The 19,307-nt window shown below is 46.2% G+C and overlaps 1 protein-coding gene across 1 annotated transcript in view; it reads left to right on the forward strand.

Annotated features, from left to right (window-relative positions):
- Positions 1-123: 123 nt before the first annotated feature.
- The window catches only part of agps (alkylglycerone phosphate synthase), a 48,936-nt gene continuing 29,752 nt past the window's right edge, over positions 124-19,307 (forward strand). Inside the window, exons 1-8 of the mRNA XM_035410305.1 lie at positions 124-347; positions 7,346-7,435; positions 10,735-10,825; positions 10,914-11,034; positions 12,262-12,336; positions 13,623-13,694; positions 15,455-15,534; positions 18,044-18,124. Coding sequence (XP_035266196.1) covers positions 169-347; positions 7,346-7,435; positions 10,735-10,825; positions 10,914-11,034; positions 12,262-12,336; positions 13,623-13,694; positions 15,455-15,534; positions 18,044-18,124 — 789 coding nt within the window. The 5' untranslated portion in view covers positions 124-168. The remainder of the gene's footprint in view (positions 348-7,345; positions 7,436-10,734; positions 10,826-10,913; positions 11,035-12,261; positions 12,337-13,622; positions 13,695-15,454; positions 15,535-18,043; positions 18,125-19,307) is intronic.

The following is a 19,307-nucleotide window of genomic DNA, read 5'->3' on the forward strand; positions in this document are numbered from 1 at the left end:
CCCACAACCAAGTCTTTCCAGGTGAGACGCCTTTAACATCCCTGCAGGGGGAATATTCCAAATATGTTTGGTACAATGCATGCTGGGAGGTGTAGCCTACCTCATATCCTACCATCAGCGCGCTGACCTCTGACAGCTCAGCCTTCCCCTGCGAAACACGGAAGCAGCATGGCGTCGAACTATAACAGCTCCGAGAGGCAGCGAATTGCACAGCAAAGATTGAAAATCATCGCTGGCCATTTACAGAAAGATGAGGACGGAGAACTGCCACGGATCTTTGCAAATGACTGCAAAGCCGAAGCAACTGACAGACATGCTTCCATTGCAAGAACTATGCCCAAAAGGAGGTGGGTGGCTGAAAGAGACGGGGAAGCGTATGTTAGTTCGCTAACTGTTATAATGGTATTGCTAGCTACGCTGTGAGTCTACTGGCTAGGTGACAGTCGGAAACTGCGCTTTCATATTTGTAAACAATACGATTTAAATGATTTATATGTGTATATATATACGGTAAACGCAGGCTTTAACAAATCTATGACATATTTCGTTTGGGCAACGATCCGCTCGAGAATTCACACAGTGGTCTTCGAACAATGAATGTGTTCATTCATTTCCGAATTGGGTGCGGTGGGGGACTTCTGTACAGTTACTAGCCAGATTGCTTATTGCAGATGGAGCTGCCGGGATATTGCAAATGTGACACAACATGCCAGATCCCATTGTCGCGGCTTTTGAGATCATAAATATACTTCACACTCAAATAACGCACGAAACAAATACTTTTCTTAAGATTTGGTAGCCTCTAGCTGCTATATATTGGTTGTTGGCTAAATACGAGTTGTTGAAGTTTTGATTTCACATAGACAGATCTCATGAACGAGGACGTTAGGTATTGAACAATGGATATATCTCATTATTAATCTACTTTCACATGCGCTAGTATAGCATTTTGGTATGCTTTTGCGGAACCATTTGTAGCTACAATTTGACCTACTTCCTGCAGTTTGGTCTCTTTGAAGATTCCCACTGGCCTGCTTCAGATGTTGGAATGTACACTAAAGATGTTTTAATCTCTAGTAGTATTACTAGTCGATAGTTCGTCAAATAAATAATCAGTTGATTTATAGCGCTACTGCCAGGGTTGATTCAATATTGGGAAATAAATGAGTATTCTAAAGGTAGTATTATTATTATTATTATTATTAATAATAATAATAATAATAATAATAATAATATTATTATTATTATAATGCAACCCATGTCATCGAGCTGAAGCTGTGTTGAGGGAAGAGAAATATGTATTATATGAATTTAGAATGAATAGTTTGTACTATAAATGGCTCAATGGCTCAAAGAAATACCAGTAGTTTATTTAAGTAGTGCCAGTAGTTGTGTTTTGCAATCGCTGCAAGAATTCCAGAAATACATACCTGTGGTAAAAAATGCATACCAACCCTTGGCACATACTGACATGTGACATGCCGTCGATATTTTTGACTGTAATCGCCTTTGTTTATGAGTAATTATTGTCAATAATTCGAGTTATGCGGGAAAAGTTTTCATAAAAAACTGAGATCTGATTGGTTAGGACGGTTGGTGGCCTGATTGTTGATTCCTTATGTGGAAACCTAGGACTGTGCGTTGTGTTGTACTGACACCTAGCGTCAGATATGTGTAAAACAACACCTCACACTGCTCAACTGCTTCTTCAATATATTACAATTTATCATTAAAATAAGTTTTCCAGAGGATTATAGGTACAGTGTGGGTGTACTGACATTCAGAGATTAGCAGGGTGGCCCCTATAAAGCTCTCGTAAACAAAACGCACCGTCTGTAATAGAGTGACAGCTATCTCCCTTTGTCTTAGTTTGCTTGCACTCAATAAATTATTAGACTATTTCAGGTGTAGCCACAATGTTGGGATTTTCTGTTTCATCTTCACTCAGTTTAATATTACACTTTTGAGTCTTTAAAACCCAAAGTGTTTTAGGAATATCAAGATCTGCCGTTCTGATTGAATGGCTAAAATGCAAATATATTTAAGCAAAAATAAATGCAAATGTTGTGAACAATGTGTGGAACTGGATTAAACTGTTCCATTCCTAAACTGCAGTGCATTCCTTCTGATCCTGTTGTGTGGGAACCTTGTTGGATGTGGCTGACTGCCTATGATAGTCACTCCTATGTCTGTGTGCTTTCTGGGTGGAGAAACCCAACACTACAAACTGCATTGACCACCCAGGTGTACAGAGCCAAGTCATGAAGTTTGCTGAAATAAATGAACACGCATGTTTGCTTGCATAGTGCGAAACACAGATATAACCAAGAATGGGCTTATAAAATGATTTGCCTGTGTTTAGGCATGCAGCTGATGTGCATACCTAAATGTAAATTGTGTTAATTTAAGTATTAATTTTACAATGATTTTATGCATTTATGTATCTCCATTTTTTTTGTATGAGATTGTTAATAAGAGCATTAGTTTTTCATGAAAGCTCTCTTAAGAGAGCTCTGGAGCAGATGAAGATAATCTGGTGCATGAATTAGGGCCTGTATTTCTCATGCAAATAGATCAATTCAGCTTTATGACCTTTCCTGTGTGGTGACTGGTGGGGGTTTCACTGCAGTTCGCTCCATAGCTTTAATACAGTCGGCCTACGTTCCAGGTGGTCAAGTTGCCAACAGACATTCCTCTTTTGATGTAGCCTCTTGTAATTCATCTCTTAAAATTCATTGTTTGCTTGCTTTTATCAATGTCTTCTAATGGTAAGCAATTCCGTTGCTGTTGTGGAAAACAAAAATGTTTTTCTTTTTCTTTCTTTTCTCTCCCTATTTGGAATGATGGCCCCATCCCTCTCCAATTCGTGAGGAGGCACGCTAGCGCAGTCGTTTGCCAAAATGGCAAACGTAGCTGTTGCTTCTTTTTCACTCTACAGTCCAGCAGCTGCGCTGTGCAGTTACTTGTTTCGGAGGTTCATGGTTCTGGCCTATTGCATGCCGCTGCCTGATTGGCCAGAGCAGGCGTCACACAGTAATGAGGCGGGGAATTCCCTGGTGACCAGAACAATCCCACCTTAGACACAATTATGTACTACATTTTGCCATTCTGGATTGGCAAGATCATGACCCTAGTAATGGTATCGGGGAGGTACTTTGGGTAATTGGTAGATGTCATATCTGGATGTTGGATGTTGTCTTCTCAAGTTTTAAAGCGCTCTGAAAGCCTGTTTGTATTGTGTTTAAAAGTGAACAAATGGTACAGTTTGGAACAGTACTGCACAACACATTAAACATTGCCTTGCAGCATGTATATCCTGTCTGGGGCATTGTTCCATTTTATTCCATTTTTGGTTAATGGTGTCCCTTATCCATCCTAGAGCTCCTGTGTTTAATTTTATTGTTTGAAGAAACATTTCTGAACATTTGGAATGCAAGTGTTGTATGTATGGTCTGGAGCTTTCTTGGGAAAAATTTGAAGGTCAAACTTCAAAAAAATCCCTTGACGACAACCCAGTTTGATTTAGTGTCGTTAATCGCCCGCCGCGCTCTGTGGGAGGGATCTGACTTTTTAAAGAGCTGAGTGGGTCTGGCAGTGGGTGGGCGAGATTGGCTCGGGTTGGAGCCACTGTAAATTGTGCTGCTTCAGGTATGATGTGTAGGTTCGCTTTGCGAAAAGATTCGAGACTAGATTGATGGGTTACTCAAAGCAGGAGGGTGTGTGTGCACACGTGCGTGCGTGCGTGTGTGCGCGTGTGTGTGTATGTGTGTCTGAGGGAGAGGCTGATACTCCTTCACTGACTGCCCTGATGGAAAACAATAGGGAGGTTTTTCTCTCACATCCAGGCCTTGTTCCCTGACAGACACTAGGAAGAGGAGACAGGGCCATTGTGTGCTGGAGAGCTGTGTGCCACTGCGCACAATTGGCTATATCCCAATGCTAAAGCTGATTGCCACACCCTCTGCTATTGACCTCACTATCCCACCCGCGACTGGCTCGCCATCTGAAGGCCTCCGAAAATGATAATTTATTATTATTATTCCCTGTAGGAATGAACTGACTACACGTGTGCACAGAGCAGTTCTGTCGCATGTTGTGTCCCTGGCCATTCAGCTTGCCCCTCATGCTCAGACTCTAGCTCCGGTTCGCTGTATGTAAGTGGCAGTCCATGTAGTATTTGTCTCTCAAAATCATCTGCCATCTTGAATTAATACATACAAACTCTGTATTCAGTCAGCATTTCATGCTCAAATGAAGAGCTGATATTATAAAGTGATCCATTCCATTTGAATGATTTGAATAGCAATAAAGTCAACTGGCAATTTGAAGGATGACTGCCAGCTCCTATAAAACTAATGTTAAGATGGAGAGAGTCCAATGGCTTATGTTTACTTAAGCAAATGTATTAAAGACTGCCGTCAAGTCATCATTTTATATTCATATTGTACATAAATAACCAAAGAAACAAATGTTGTAATATCAAGCCTGTTTTATTCAGTAAATATTTAATTATATTCTAAAAGGTCTTATACTGCCCCCTGCAAGTAAGATTTTATATTTGTCATTTTTTTGTGTTTATTGAAGAACTTATCATAATATTTTATGTTTTAACCAATCTGTGATAACAGCTGCTTAGTGCTGTGGTTCTCAAACTCAATCCTGGAGTAGCCCTGTGGATGCTGATTTCTGTTCCAACCACAATTGCAATCAATGGATTTTAACAAGCTGTTCATTTTTCTTAATTCGGTGCTTTTCATTCCTTTGAGTGATTATTTACCCTTTTAAGCTAAATTATGTCAACAATAACTATGCATGCCATGAAGAATAAAAGTCCCATATTCACATTATAATTATTGTGCAATATTGCAAACTTTTTACATAAAAAAGGTTAAAAAAAAGTTTCAAAATAAAGACTGACATGAATCAATAGGCTATCCATTAACCACCAACCATTTGATAGATAATGAAGAATTCAAAAACACAGCAAATGATTATAAGCCAAACTTGCAGCATGAAAGCAACGGAAAGTTAAAATATAAAATTATGAAAGAGCTTAAAATGTGTGAGCAAGAGAATGACTGTAGCAAAAATCAGCATACACAGGGGTCCCCAGGACTGAGTTTGAGAACCACTGGCTTAATGGTTTGCCAGTCAGAAGTGAACTTGAAGTGAAAATCCACACAGAATCTACAGACCATGTCAGACCTCAAGCTTTTGTGTTCGTAAACTGCATATTTTCCATCAAAAGGAAATGTAATTGTTTGTACATTTGAAAATTGTAAATGTACATTTTGTGCCTTAGTAAACTGTTTAAATGAAAGAAAAACAGTTATTTTGTTTTTTTTTGTCTTACTTTTTTCACTTTTCACATAAACATCTTGATAGCCATGCGGCAGGACTGTTTACATTTGGTTCTGTTTCAGGGTGCAACTAAGACTACTGTATCTCTGTCTTCTTCCTGGCTTTCTTTTTTCTTCTAAATTCCGGGGTAATTAACGCTTTATTTTTGGAAGGTGTTCATCACTGTCTCAGGCTGCAGTTTCAGCGTCCTCTCCCCCGCACGGCTTGAATTATGGTGAGGCATCAGGGTTCGAAATCTCGCCCGCTCAGGATGAAAAAGATGGAGAGTTATGTAGCCCTATAACTTATTCCCATTGCCGAGAAGGAGTGTTCAAGGGCAGCTGGTGTGATTTAACATGGTAATAGTGAACGGAGTTCGAACCGCTGCATTAATCTCCATTTAATAATTCATAAAGAGAACATCAAGCCACATTAACATGTACATGCAAATGCTGAAACACTCAGTATTTAAAGCACCCAGCTCTATTTGAGCAAAGCGTTCTGTCATCGATGATATCGCATAGTACCCCGTGGATTTCCATTAATTCTCCAGGCGAAGATATTGTTCTGTTTTAGAGGCTATTGGAAACCATATTCTTTTGTATTTGCTCTAATTTATTCTATTGTTCCATAAAATATCCACATTTTGTGCTCTAAAGCAAATGTTTTGTGTTTATGGCCTGAGGGCAGTGTGGATTCGGTGCATGGCTGTGAAACGCTTCTTTGGCAGGTCTCCCTGTGCGACTGTCTCACAAATTGCTCCTTTTAATGGCCGAGTTTGCCTTCAGCGGCTCCAGAAGGCCGGCTTGCTGCTTCAGAGCTACTGCTGCATTCGATTTAAGGTGGCCTGTGTGAGCGCTTCATCAGGACAGTCATACTCGCGTCACAGGGGCCGCTGCTGCAGTGAGAAGTTTGACCGTTGACCGATGCCACAGGTTGTTTTCTGGCTACATCCAATGAGAGTCCCTCAGCAGTTGGAGAAATATTGTCACACCTTGGCTAATTGAGCTGAGAACAGTTTTTCAAGCTGGTGTTTTGTGTCTGTTTACATAGAATGGACATTTCCGGAAGTTTTACAGTACAGCCTGATTCTCGGCTAAGGTCACTAATGCTGCTATGGAAACACTGCTACAGTAAACACAGCTAGCCTTACAGAAAAGCATTACTTGATATAGTGTAATATATATGTGTATATCGGGACCATTTGTTCAAAAAATGTTTTTTAATGTTTGTTCAAATTTGCTTTATATTTTACAGCCTACTCTCTCTTATTTTCTGAAAATTATAGTGTCGTTTTAAAAACTTTGTTGTGATGAGATAAAAAAATTAATTGGAAGAAAATGTCATCCCAAACTTAGGTCTCCCTTTCTGCTTCACAACCATACTCATTATTTTCTGAATACTATTACAAACAAAAAATAATTTTAATAATCTTTACTTCCTTTTTGCTCTGACCTGTTCACTGCGCTGTTCACAGTGTGTGATTGGAGTGTCTCTCAGAGTAAATGAGAAGTCAGCTGGTTCACAAATTTCTTTGCGAGAATCTATTAACTTCAATTACGTTAACATACACGGAAAGGCAGCCTGCTGAACTGTTTGTTATCACGAGCAAATCCAATTTGGAAACTCCCTCCTACTTATCTAATTAAAGGAGAACATACTGAAGGTCACCCAACAGAAATGACAAATAATCTCAGTCAATCACTTTTTTTTGTTGTAAACTGTGTTTATCCAGGTATTCCACCTGTCTTTGATGCCTCACCTATTAAAACTCAAATGGAGACCTTACAACACAGTGACCTGACCGTGGCATTGTTCTTGATATTAGATGCTTGATTTAAGATGCTGTTAAACAATGCTGTTCATTTGAAAAAAAAAAAAGAAATAGTGTTTTCTTTACCTTATTAGTATTTTCTGTTTTAAGTGGAAAATGTTTTAATTATGGTATCATTTGAGCTATCATTTGTTCAGTTTATTTAAGGATAATGTTTTTTTGCATTTGCAGGCAGGAGATTATGAAATGGAATGGCTGGGGCTACAGCGATTCCAGGTTTCTCTTCAATAAGAAAGGCCAGGCGGAATTTACTGGAAAAAGGTAATGTTTGTCTCGGCATGCTAACTGGCGCTTAGCTGCGCCACACCCATCCTCCTTGCATGCATGGACTGCTGAGTTTCCTAACATACCGCACCCATCTCGTCTCAGATGAACTATGCTCTCTAATATGAACATGTACGTGAAACATTGCCGCTACTTCACTTTAAACTAGGTTAATTTCTATTTCTGGAACGGAAAACATTTTTATGTGCCTTTATTATCTTGTTAATATCACCCTGTGGTTATAAAAGGGCGGCAGTCATGTTTACACTATCCACTGCAATCATCGCGACTTCTATGGACTGACTTTTTTTTCTTTCTTTCATGGCTTGTTTGTCCTCCAAATTTGCAGTGTCAGCATTGTAGTCTCATCGGACAGTTCAGTAGGACATGTGACCTGCAGTCCGCTGGCTGACCTGGGCAGCTGTTGCACAGGTCGCAGACGCCCGGCCAACCAGAACAAAAGTGTCACTTTTACACAGTTAGACGGGGGATGCCCTACCGAGCTGAACTCGCCATCCCTGGGCAGAGCTATGACTGTCAATCATGTGCCCTCTGTGGCTGCTGCAGCCTTCAGTCACAACTGGCACAGTCATGGTTCTATTCAGGGCCATGAAGCGCGTAAGTGCGCTGGGGGCAAATGCTCTGGCAGGAGGCACCAGCCGCTATCTGCCTAATATGGAGCAGTCCAAACCATTCCACAGGGGAAGTGAACTGGATCCAGCATTCACTCAGTGCACTAACTTGCTTCTAGTCTCATTTGGAATGGCTCCTTGGGCCTTGCACTGGAAGTGTGAATTCCATGCCCCCATAGTCCGTCCTTCGAGTCACAATGCCTGTCTGTATTGGCTCCTCAATGGGGAAACGAGCTCTCCGCAGTAGTCCGAACAACAGAACTTGTGTCCTTCAGATGCAGACTGAAATCCAACCTCTTCAGTCTGCATCTTGGCTCCCACCCCCTGCCACTCGTACCCTTTGTACTAGTTCAGGTTGTGGTTTTTTAAAGTTTACATTTTTACTCCTTAGGGCTTGTTATGGATATAATTTGGATGCATTCAGGATTTGTATTTTCATTTGTACGTGTTATAGTTCATTTCTGTTAGCGCTTTAGAAAGACACACACATACTTGCAGGTCTGGGAATGTTGTTAGCCTGCTCTGGAGCTACTGCTCATTATAAAGCAGGTGAATGCAGACCTGTTCTCCTACTTTGTAAATCATTATGGGCAAGAGTCTGCTAAAGGTATGTAATTTAAAAGGCCAGCAGACCAGTCTGTATGCTTCTCGAATGTCCATGCTTGAAGGCGGTGCATTTAAATGTTGCGTTTAGTAGAGAACAAAGCTCTGTGCAGGCTTTATTCAGAGGTACCTATAGAAAAGCTCCCAGGCTGTTGAATAACATTATCACAAGTTGAAATCTCAGTAATGTCTCACTATGCTCCAGGTATCTGGTTTCAGCGCCCATCTTAGTTTCAGTCATGCTCAGTGTGGCACTAGTGCCATCTAGTGGCAAATATCTGTATTGACGCTGGCAGGGAGGCTCAGTGCCTGCAAAAAGAGGTGGTCAGTGGATTAAAAAAATAATAATTCAAGGATTTGCTCAATGCATTATCTGAGACCTCTCATGTAGATTTCAGCCATTGAATAAGAACACTGTTGATACTATCAAGCAGTTTTTATGCCAATGTTAGAAAAATTAATTGCAGCTTTAAGTAAATGAGGATAAAGCGAGGATGTTGGCTGGCGATTCAAACTCAGCAGCTTTCAGGTCTTTAGAAGTGCTTTTGTTTAATTTTTTCCTCGTGTGGAGCTGTGCTGCCAGTTTTTCTGCACTCTTTAGTCCTGGAACATGGCGAGAGTCTGTGCTGGCACAGGAATGAATCTCGCTTTGTTTGGCAACCCGCTCTGTTCCGCTCTACACCTTATCTTTGTCTCGAATGAGAGAAGCCAGGTGCAGCGGACGTCTGCCATGAGAAATACCCAGGATTCTTTTTTTAATTTTTATTTTTAAGAATTATGTGCTGCAGAGGAAGAGAGCGCTTGCCTGCCAAGTACCAAAACAAAGGGGCCACGTGCGTCTGAGGGCTGTGGGGCTGTAATGTGAGGACTGGCCCAAACCTCCCGGGACAGTCACTTTCTTTTTGCCCAACGCTGCGTCAGTTTAAAATGTTTTTTTTTTTTTTAACACGTTCACATTCCCTACAGTGAGGAAACGAGCCACCGTATCAAAGTAAAAGGACGAGTAAAAGCCAATGGGAATTCTTCCCCACCTTCCGCGCCGTGCGGGAGTCTGTGAAAGAGGGCTTTCATGACGGGCGCTACGTGGCCTGCTGGCCGATGGCTGGGGCGGACGGGGGGGGGGGGTGGCGGAGACGGACCCCCGCCCCGCTGCTCCAGAAGCCCCGCTCTTAATCTGCTCGCGCCTCTCCGCGCTCACCCGAGCTGACCTCCTGCACAGCGCCGAGCGCGAGCGGACGCTCCTGTGCAGTCATGGAAAAGAGTCCATGATAAATCGCCACAAGCCCGTGCCTGTTTTTTCCGAGGTATTATGCAGCTATTAAAAAAAACCCAGCCGCCCAGGGTGGCTCTGTTAAAATAACACCCTGGGATGTTTGGCTGGGCATGGCGAGCGCTTAAAGGGGCTGTGAAGTGATTTTCAGCGCGGTTGTGTGTTATTTTAACGGTGCGAATGGGAAGGAAAGCCCGCTATTCCACTCTGGTTTTTTTGAGAGGTCGGTTTTTTTTTTGCTGTTTTTTTTCCTCGTGTGCTGCCGTGTCTTCACGCTGTTCGGGAATGCCCCCTGTGTGACATCACACGATAGTCTGTGCCTGGCCAGGCGGAGAGGCCCTGTGTGAGGTCAGCGGGATCAAGTGCAGCCGGCTGGCGCGCCTCAGTGCTGCCTTTCAGTGGAAAATAAAGGGAGGGAAGAGCAGAGCGGGGAGATGAATGGTGTGCTGCCTGGCTCCTGGCTGTGAAAATGGGTTTTAAAGGAACTCTCGCCCTGGAAAATTTTAAGTGTACAGGTGGCAGGAGACCGGCAGCCACTTATTTATAGTGGCTGAACCAGATTCACAAGAAAAGCTAAAAGTCACAGCCGTTATTGTGCATCAGCTTCATGTGGGCCATGATTGATTCAGTCAGCTCTAGATTTCTATGCTTCCCCTCAATACAAATTCAGAAATGTTAGTTAAATACATGTTTCCTGAAGCCCCTGTTAAGGGGCTTTTGTGTCCATGTTGCCACAGCGATGAAGGAGGATTGATGATGTCAGCACGTTCACTTCGATTCCTCTGTTCCAGGTATCGCTTGAGTGGACTGATCCTGCCCAGTTTGAAGGACTGGTTTGAGGGCACCTTCGGGGCCAACCTTCAGCACAAGTCGCCGGCTGTGGTAAGTCCAGTGACGTCAAGCCCCGCCCAGCGGTGCAGCCCTCCTGACTCGATTGGGCGCGGCGTCACTTGTCTGTCCTGTGTTCCAGCCGTCTGTCAACACCAGCGCTGTCCAGCAGCCCTCGCTGAACGAGGGCTTTGTGCAGGACCTGAAGGCCAGCGGCATTCCCTCCTCCCACGAAGCGGAGGACCGGCTGTTCCGCGCACACGGTGAGGCCCGAGTGGGAGGGGCCACGTGCGTTGGGCGGGGTCAGATAAATACTGGAGGCCTGACTGGGTGGGGCCTTGTGTGTTGGGCAGGGTCAGATAAATATTAAGGGCCCAAGTGGGTGGGGTCATGTGTGAATATATATATATATATATATATATATATATATATATATATATATATATATATATATATATATATATATAATATCAAAAACTTCAGCATAATTGCTAAAACAGTGTTTGGAAACCATATGATTTTAATCAATAATTTTAATCAATGGTTTATATTCAGTCTATATTTTGTCATTTTTGTCTCATGCAAATGCGATGGGATGGGCAATTGCGGTTTGAATAAATCAGAAACACTGGCTGGCTCTCTAAACCACTTGGCTCGGTTTGGTTGGGTTAGCTCCTCCCAGTGTTGCCCCTGGCACCCACAGGCCACAAGTTCTTTGCAGCAACTGCTACAGTGACGTGTGCTTTTCTAAAGTGCTAGCCTGTAGCGCTGTTCCGCCTGTAGTGCGTAAAACAGTCTCTGCTTCACGGGTGACTGTTTTGGAGGACAGCACACTTTCGGTCCGGGGCTGCTTGTATGGGTGCTAGTGGCACCCCAGGGACTTGAGAAGCACAGTTTGTTCAAAATGGAGGAGGAAAAAAGAGGAAACGCACACATAGTTTACATTGCCCATGTTTTAAAACATGATGATAATAACAATGATGGTATTTATGAACCCATTTAATGAATATATTTAATTCTGATTTTCACATTTACTGTATATTATTCCATTTACCCATTGACTGTATGGTTGAAGAGGTACCAAGTAGACCCGCTCTCTCGCTGGATGAGACTTTGATCATAAGCAGTTCACCGGATAACCTCATTCACACAATAGAGATCATCAGAGCTCCTGCCACATTCTACCACTGAGCTGTTTAGTGTTCACTATAGGCAGAATCATCATCTGGCAAAACGCTTCAGAAGTGTTTGTTTGTTTGTTTATTTATTTATTTATTTATTTATTTATTTATTTATTTATTTTAAAGATACTTTTAAAATCTGGTGAGGTGTGGACTTTTTGCCTGTAGCTTATAAAGAGTTTCTGATTGGTAGAGAGTTTTGAAAAATGCTGAACGTTTCAATTTAAAAAAAATATATATAATTTTTGTGACTGAAAAAAATCATTTCTTGCCTTTTTTTTTTTTTTGTTCTTTCCATATATCCCACAGGTCACTGCTTGCATGAGATCTTCGCTCTGCGGGAAGGGAAGATCGGGCGCATTCCGGACATGGTGGTGTGGCCGAGTGAGTCTGGCCTCGCCGGGGCTGTCTCTCCTCCGTTTGTTTACTTCCCTTCCCGCCGGCGGTGATTTAAAGGGTTAATCTCGGCGGAGGCTGAGTGCTGGCAGCGGGGCATAAATATGTATGAGCGGCAGGCTTAATAAGACGCGTCAGGGAGAGCGCGTTTGACACCCAATACCCGCCGCTCCAGGACCAGCGCCGGATCGCTTTGAATTATGTCCCTGAGATTGGTTCGCTGCATTGGGCGCCCTTATTTTGTCATGCAAATGAGTGTTGACTGATGGCTGAAACTTTATTAGCAACGGTCCCCAACGGGCAGCAAATCACAGCGCTTCTATTACGACATTCAAATTGGAAAATCCTTTCTTTTTTTTTTAACCTTCAAAAACCATAGCACCCCGTGCAAAATATCTCCTCGTCTCTACCCTTTCTTTAATAAGGTAATGTTGGTGATGGTATAAATTCACTTCTAATAGTTGGGGGCGAGAAGTATTAAATCTGGTGTAGTGCTAGTTTAATTTAATTTTAATTTAAGCGTTCATTTCCTGAGCAGAAATACCCGTACGAAATCCCGTGGATTTATTGGGCGGAGGAACGCCTCAGGCTGGGAGCCCGTCTCTGTGGGTGAAGCCCTGCCTGAAGCCATTAGAGCGGATTCTTCTAGGTGTTCATTAGTGCACGTGGCACATTTATTCTCCCTTTCAAACCCAGCCTGGATTTACTGGGACGATCCTATTGGTCAGTCTGCCCCTCCTGTACTGTCCTTACAGACCTTGCCCTGGACCTGGGCTCCGTGCTCTCCTACACCGCCTACAGGCTGCCTAAGGCAACAGCAGTTCCCCTCCCATGAAAATGGGCTATCTTGCTAACAGAATCCTTCAGGCTGTCTCTGTCCCTGAGTTCAGAGTGTATTAGAGCAATTTCATATGTGGTTGTGACTCAGGCATACAATTTAACAGGTTTGCTTAGTTTATGCCTGGACATGGAATTAGGCATTGGCATGCATGAATAATTAGGTTTTAATTTAAGCTGGTGTGTGAGGGCAGCATTTGTTTGGAGCCTGAAACAGTTGTACATTTGTGAACCATATTTTTCTTTGTTGCTTCTCTTTGCTCATTGTTTTAATGTCCAGTAATTATAGCAGTTGTTCCTGATTTAAATGCTCCAAGTCCCTTTTTTCCTGTGGAGGTCCCGTGCTGTAATGAATGCAGTAATTTAAGCGAAATGACAATCTGCCTCTCTTTTTATGAGCGATTGAAATATGACGGCGGTACTCTTGTCTCCTGCAGATTGTCACGACGACGTGGTGAAAATTGTGGAGCTGGCCAGCAAACACAACGTTTGTTTGATACCATATGGAGGTTAGTTTTTGACCCCGGAAATAAAACAAATTCTGCTTGAAGACGGGTAGGGGTGGTATTGAAAAAGTGTGAAAATACTTCATTACATTTGTTTTGTTTCCTACTTGCATCCCGCTGCTATGTCCATCTATGTGTTATCCTTAAATTCTTTTCTAAATTACTGAGCCATGGGTTAACATTGCAAGAAAAATATAACAAGTTTCTGCAAGAACAGCTCAGTCTTTGCTCACTTTCTGCTTACCTGATGCGAACAGAATAGTCGGCGTCGTGAAAGTTTCGTCAAGTACATCATGCGGTGAATGCAGATGCACGTTGAACTAGAACAGCAGATCCGCGCCATAAATCAGTCTGACGCAATCACTGATCTGTGCACGGCGCTCCTATTTTCTCTAATGCAATTAAACAAAGTCAGCATCTCAGAAAAGCTCATTAACAAGCTGACACACGCAATATGTTTGTAGACTCTTGATACGTGGATTTCATTGTGGGGATGGAAGTCTGTGATTCTGTTCCAGCCAGTGATTTCAGAAATGGGTTTGGGCTCTGGATCTGAGTGATAGTGGTTGGTGCAGTGCAGTGTCAGTATTCATTCCATCCTCAAACACTGCTGGGTGAATCTCTTGGCTCGTGTTTGCTCCACCTTGGGATGGCAATGGCACAGTGAGTCAGGCCAGATTTGCATTAGTCTGGATTCAGGTACATGTGTGGGTGGGGAATTCTTGGGTCACAAACAGACTCACTTTTCCAAATGATAATTGTGTGCCAGTTGACTTGACAAAGGCTGGCTTTGCCCTCATGGTCCAGAACCAGAATCCTGTCTGTGTCATAGCCTGCAAATGAGAGGTCCTTTGAGCGCTTACCAATTGTATTGAATTGATATTTCCTCAACCAGCTGAGAATCTTATTAACTAGCTCAATTTTCACGGGCAGAAAGGTTGAATAGATTAGTTTTTTTATGAACGTGCTGCCATATTGCGAGCAGGAGCGTTGCATTCTCGTGTTGTCAGAGAAATCTCATTTGTGGACGCCTTGAGGTAGCTAATTACAGAACATGACACCTGTGGTTTCGTCAAACAAGCTGACGGAAACGTTTTCCATTAAAGTATTCTTGTCAAACTGAAAATTTGGCATACTAGACTTAACTGGAATCTGAACATGGCAGCTGTAATCGGTCAAGAAAAAAATCATCCAGCAGTGCGCACAAAATGGTGAAGAACAGGGATATGGCTGTCTGTTTCAGTTCTTGATTAGTGTAATTGGCTGCATTTAGCAGCTGGTGTGGGGTCCAGAGCAGGAAACTGCTAGAACAGACCTGGGTTCGAGGCGAACCTGTGGAAATTTGGAGAAGAGGCTAGTTACCGGCTCCACGCAAGGTTGTCTGAACCGTGCAAGGGGCTTTGCCGCTGTGTGCAGTCAACTGCAACACAGTGAAATGGTCAGTGTCGCTGGACCACATGTTCTCCATTAGCGTTGAATTAACACTGGACGTTTTGCTGTAGATCTTCATCAGAACACAAACAAATCAGAAGATTTTGCTGTCCCAAGCAAAGCGCTGTTATTGGTTCAGTCGGGCGGTAAAATTGAGACGTCAGTAAACGCTGAGCCCGTTCTGGGGTGCACGGGGCTTCACGCTGGCATTAGAAGGGGCCCCGGTGCACCCCGTCAGCGCGGGTCGAGCGGCGCTCGGTTCGCGCTCAGACGCCCGGCCTTCTGGGTCGGCGGGTGGCGGCCTGCGCTGACGCGTCCCCCTCTTCCCGCAGGCGGAACCAGCGTGTCCAGCGCTCTGGAGTGCCCCGCGGAGGAGACCCGCTCCATCGTCTCCTTGGACACCTCGCAGATGGTGGGTAATAAAGGCGCGGGCGGCGGCCGTGCGGGCGGGCGGGCGGCGGAGACGCTGGGCTGAGGCCCGGCGGCGGCGGCGCTCTGCCCTCCTCTGAGCGCGCTCCGCGTCCGCGTGCTTCAGCGCTTATCTTTCCCCTTTCTCTGCTCATTTTCAAAGACCGCGCACCATTTTATGTGCTTTTTTATTACTTGCTTAGAAATTAAATCTCAGACGCTGAAATCTAAAACTTATGAGTAAGTCGAAATTGAGTTGTAAAATATTAATCTGTCTAATATCGTCAGTTTTCATCGATGGCCACCGGCAACCGAGGAGAATCTAAATGCGTTTAACGTGCTTAATGTGTGTTTGCGGCAACCGGTATGCTACTGGAAAAAGGCTGTGTTTTGGACTGGCGTGGTGTGTTGGCCACTGAGCATGTGCAGGTAGGTCAGGAGTGGTCACAAGTGAAATGTTGCATAACATCTTGCCCATTGAACCCGGGTGACGCTGATGAGGGGCGGGGCCTGGTTCCTGATTGACGGCAGATCGCCCCGGGCAGGCCGCTGATTGCACAGGCCTCTCCCACAGCTCGTAAAGGTTCCTCCTCTGCCGAAGCAAGCCAAGCATTTTAAAGCCGAGTCTGAAAGGGGGGAGCGGGGAATGACCGGCGGAGAGAGAGAGCCTTTTATCCACACAGTGCCGTGCGGAGGAGTGGGAGAGCTCTCTCTGGAGTGATGAACGAGCGCCGATCCCCCCCCCCCCCCCGGCTTTAATCTCCCTCTCGCCTAGCCGCCGACATAAACGCGGTGGCTCTGACCCCTGCAGCGCCGCAGACGGGCTGGGGCGAGCGTGGGGCGAGCATGGGTATGAGTGCGGGTGTGGGTGTGGGTATGAGTGTGGGTGTGGGTGTGGGTGTGAGTGCTGGTATGAGTGCGGGTGCGGCTGTGGGTGCGGGTTTGAGTGCGGGCGCGGGTGCGAGTGTGAGTGCGGGTGTGAGTGCGGGTGCGGGTGTGAATGTGAGTGCGGGTGTGAGTGCGGGTGTGGGTGCGGGTGTGAGTGCGGGTGCGGGTGTGAGTGCGGGTGTGAGTGCGGGTGTGAGTGTGGGTGCGGGTGTGAGTGCGGGTGCGGGTGCGGGTGTGAGTGCGGGTGTGAGTGCGGGTGTGAGTGTGAGTGTGAGTGCGGGTGTGAGTGCAGTTGTGAGTGCGGGTGCGGGTGTGAGTGTGAGTGCGGGTGTGAGTGCAGTTGTGAGTGCAGTTGTGAGTGCGGGTGTGAGTGTGGGTGCGGGTGTGAGTGGGTGCGGGTGTGAGTGCGGGTGCGGGTGTGAGTGCGGGTGCGGGTGCGGGTGTGAGTGCGGGTGTGGGTGCGTGTGTGAGTGCGGGTGTGAGTGTGAGTGTGAGTGCGGGTGTGAGTGCAGTTGTGAGTGCGGGTGCGGGTGTGAGTGTGAGTGCGGGTGTGAGTGCAGTTGTGAGTGCGGGTGTGAGTGTGGGTGCGGGTGTGAGTGGGTGCGGGTGTGAGTGTGGGTGCGTGTGTGAGTGCGGGTGCGGGTGTGGGTGCGTGTGTGAGTGCGGGTGCGGGTGTGGGTGCGTGTGTGAGTGCGGGTGTGAGTGTGGGTGCGTGTGTGAGTGTGGGTGCGGGTGTGAGTGCGGGTGTGGGTGTGGTTGCAGGTGCGGGTGTGAGTGTGAGTGTGAGTGTGAGTGCGGGTGCGGGTGTGAGTGCGGGTGTGAGTGCGGGTGTGAGTGTGAGTGCGGGTGTGAGTATGGGTGTGAGTGCGAGTGTGGGTGTGAGTGTGGGTGCGGGTGTGAGTGCGGGTGCGGCTCATGAAAGGCGGTGCGTGACAGGCCCGGCGCTTTATTGCCCCCGGCGGGTGATTGATGCGTGCGGCGGGAGCGGCTCACGCTGCGAGGCTGGGCGACTCCCGGCGGCGCTCAGAGGACACGCAGGTTTTCGGGGATTGAATGTTAAAGGGAGGTTAACCTTTGGAGCCCGCCGCGCCGCGAGACTCCTTCCCCCGTCTCCGCCCGGCCCTCGCCTGCACCGCCGCGCTGCGTTTGGGGAGGGGGGGAGGGGGAGGGCCAGCTCGCGCCCGGTCGACCGCTCGGCGCGCGCTGATTTATGCCCGGCTCGACTCTTTCTCTTTCCCTTTACACGCGTTCATTACGGAGTCCTGCTTTCTGCACCTCTGTTATGAGGCGTAATATACTGGCCCTTTGCTGGCTCTAAATATCAGACCTCAGCAACTGGAATGAATTTGCGGGACATAACTCAGGGGGGGCGAGGGCCGTCGGAGCGCGCGGGCCGGATCGGCTTCAGGTGCACGCCGTCAGCAGTCCTGCGCTTTAATTAAAATTCACTCGCCCCGGCCGGCGTCACGCGCCCCGCACGCGGGGAGAGGGCCTGCCGCCCGTTTTTCTGGAAAAGGCAGGGAGCGCCGGGGAAAGATTTCCCTTTTTATGTCCGGCTCGGCGGCGTAAGTTATAGGGCCAATGAAATTTTACGACTCTGAGAGCCCGCGTTGTGTTTCCCCCAGAATCGAATACTGTGGATCGACGAGAAGAATTTAACGGCGCACATCGAAGCCGGCATCATCGGGCAGGACTTGGAGAGAGCGGTAAGTGGCGGGCGGCGGCGCGTCCTTCGCGTGTTGGGATGGGAGCGCTTCATCCAAAAGAGGGAGAAAATCTCTCGTGTACCCCCCTGCAAAAACAGTCACACGCTAGCTAGTTACTGATGTCCTTTAATATCAGTACAGAGGCACGTGTACTGGACCTGTGCTGATGTGCCCCTGTAGGCCCGTGCGTTGGCTCTGTAGCGATCCTGTCCCCCGCAGATCTGTATGGAAGCGGGGAGGCCGGGCTTTAGCTCGGTGAAGGGCAGTTACTGAAACTCGGGTGCGGAGCAGATGGCTCCATCAAACTAATTCAGAAAAATGGAAAAGGAGCAGGTATTTGAGGCAGGAGCCCGCGTGCGCTGCATCTCAAGCAGACGGCGCCTTTTGCATATAGAAAGGCCAATTTGGCCGAGCAGATGGCTCTGCATTAAAAGCGCTCTTCCTGGGGAGATTTCTGTTACAGCGGGGGTGGGGGCGTTCTGGGTTCGGATCACCTGGAAGAGTAAAGCCCCTCCCCTCTGGGGCACCCTTGGCTGTTCCCAGACTGCAGTGCGTCAGGGAGGGCGTTGGAGAACACTTCAGCCCCTCGGCCGTGTTCCTCGTCCTGTCCGTGGCTGCTCATTTTGGGCTTTTGTTGATGTGAATGGCGGTTACCTCGTATTGCTGAAGCAGTAATATGTGCTCAAAATATGGAAATGACACAAAGAGCCCATTAAACAAAGCCAGTGTGTGCGCCTTGTACACAGAAAGCATTTGCTCTGATTGGGTGGCTGAGTGCTGGGACCGCTGTTTAGCCTCTGGTCTTTGTCTGACGTGTGTGTGTGTGTATCTGAGTGACAGTTCTGTGTGTGTGTGTATACATGTTTGTATGCGTGTGTGTGTGTGTACATGTTTGTGTGTGTGACAGTGCAGACCTCTGATACTGTGTGTGTATATCTGTGTGCGTGTTTATGTGTGTGTGTGTACATGTTTGTGTGTGTGTGTGTGTGTGTGTGTGTACATGTTTGTGTGTGTGACAGTGCAGACCTCTGATACTGTGTGTGTATATCTGTGTGCGTGTGTGTGTGTTTGTGTGTGTACATGTTTGTGTGTGTGTGCGTGCGTACATGTTTGTGTGTGTGACAGTGCAGACCTCTGATACTGTGTGTGTATATCTGTGTGCTTGTTTGTGTGTGTGTGTGTA

Source organism: Anguilla anguilla, chromosome 3, assembly GCF_013347855.1.
Source record: "Anguilla anguilla isolate fAngAng1 chromosome 3, fAngAng1.pri, whole genome shotgun sequence".
In the NCBI taxonomy this organism is placed as follows: domain Eukaryota; kingdom Metazoa; phylum Chordata; class Actinopteri; order Anguilliformes; family Anguillidae; genus Anguilla; species Anguilla anguilla.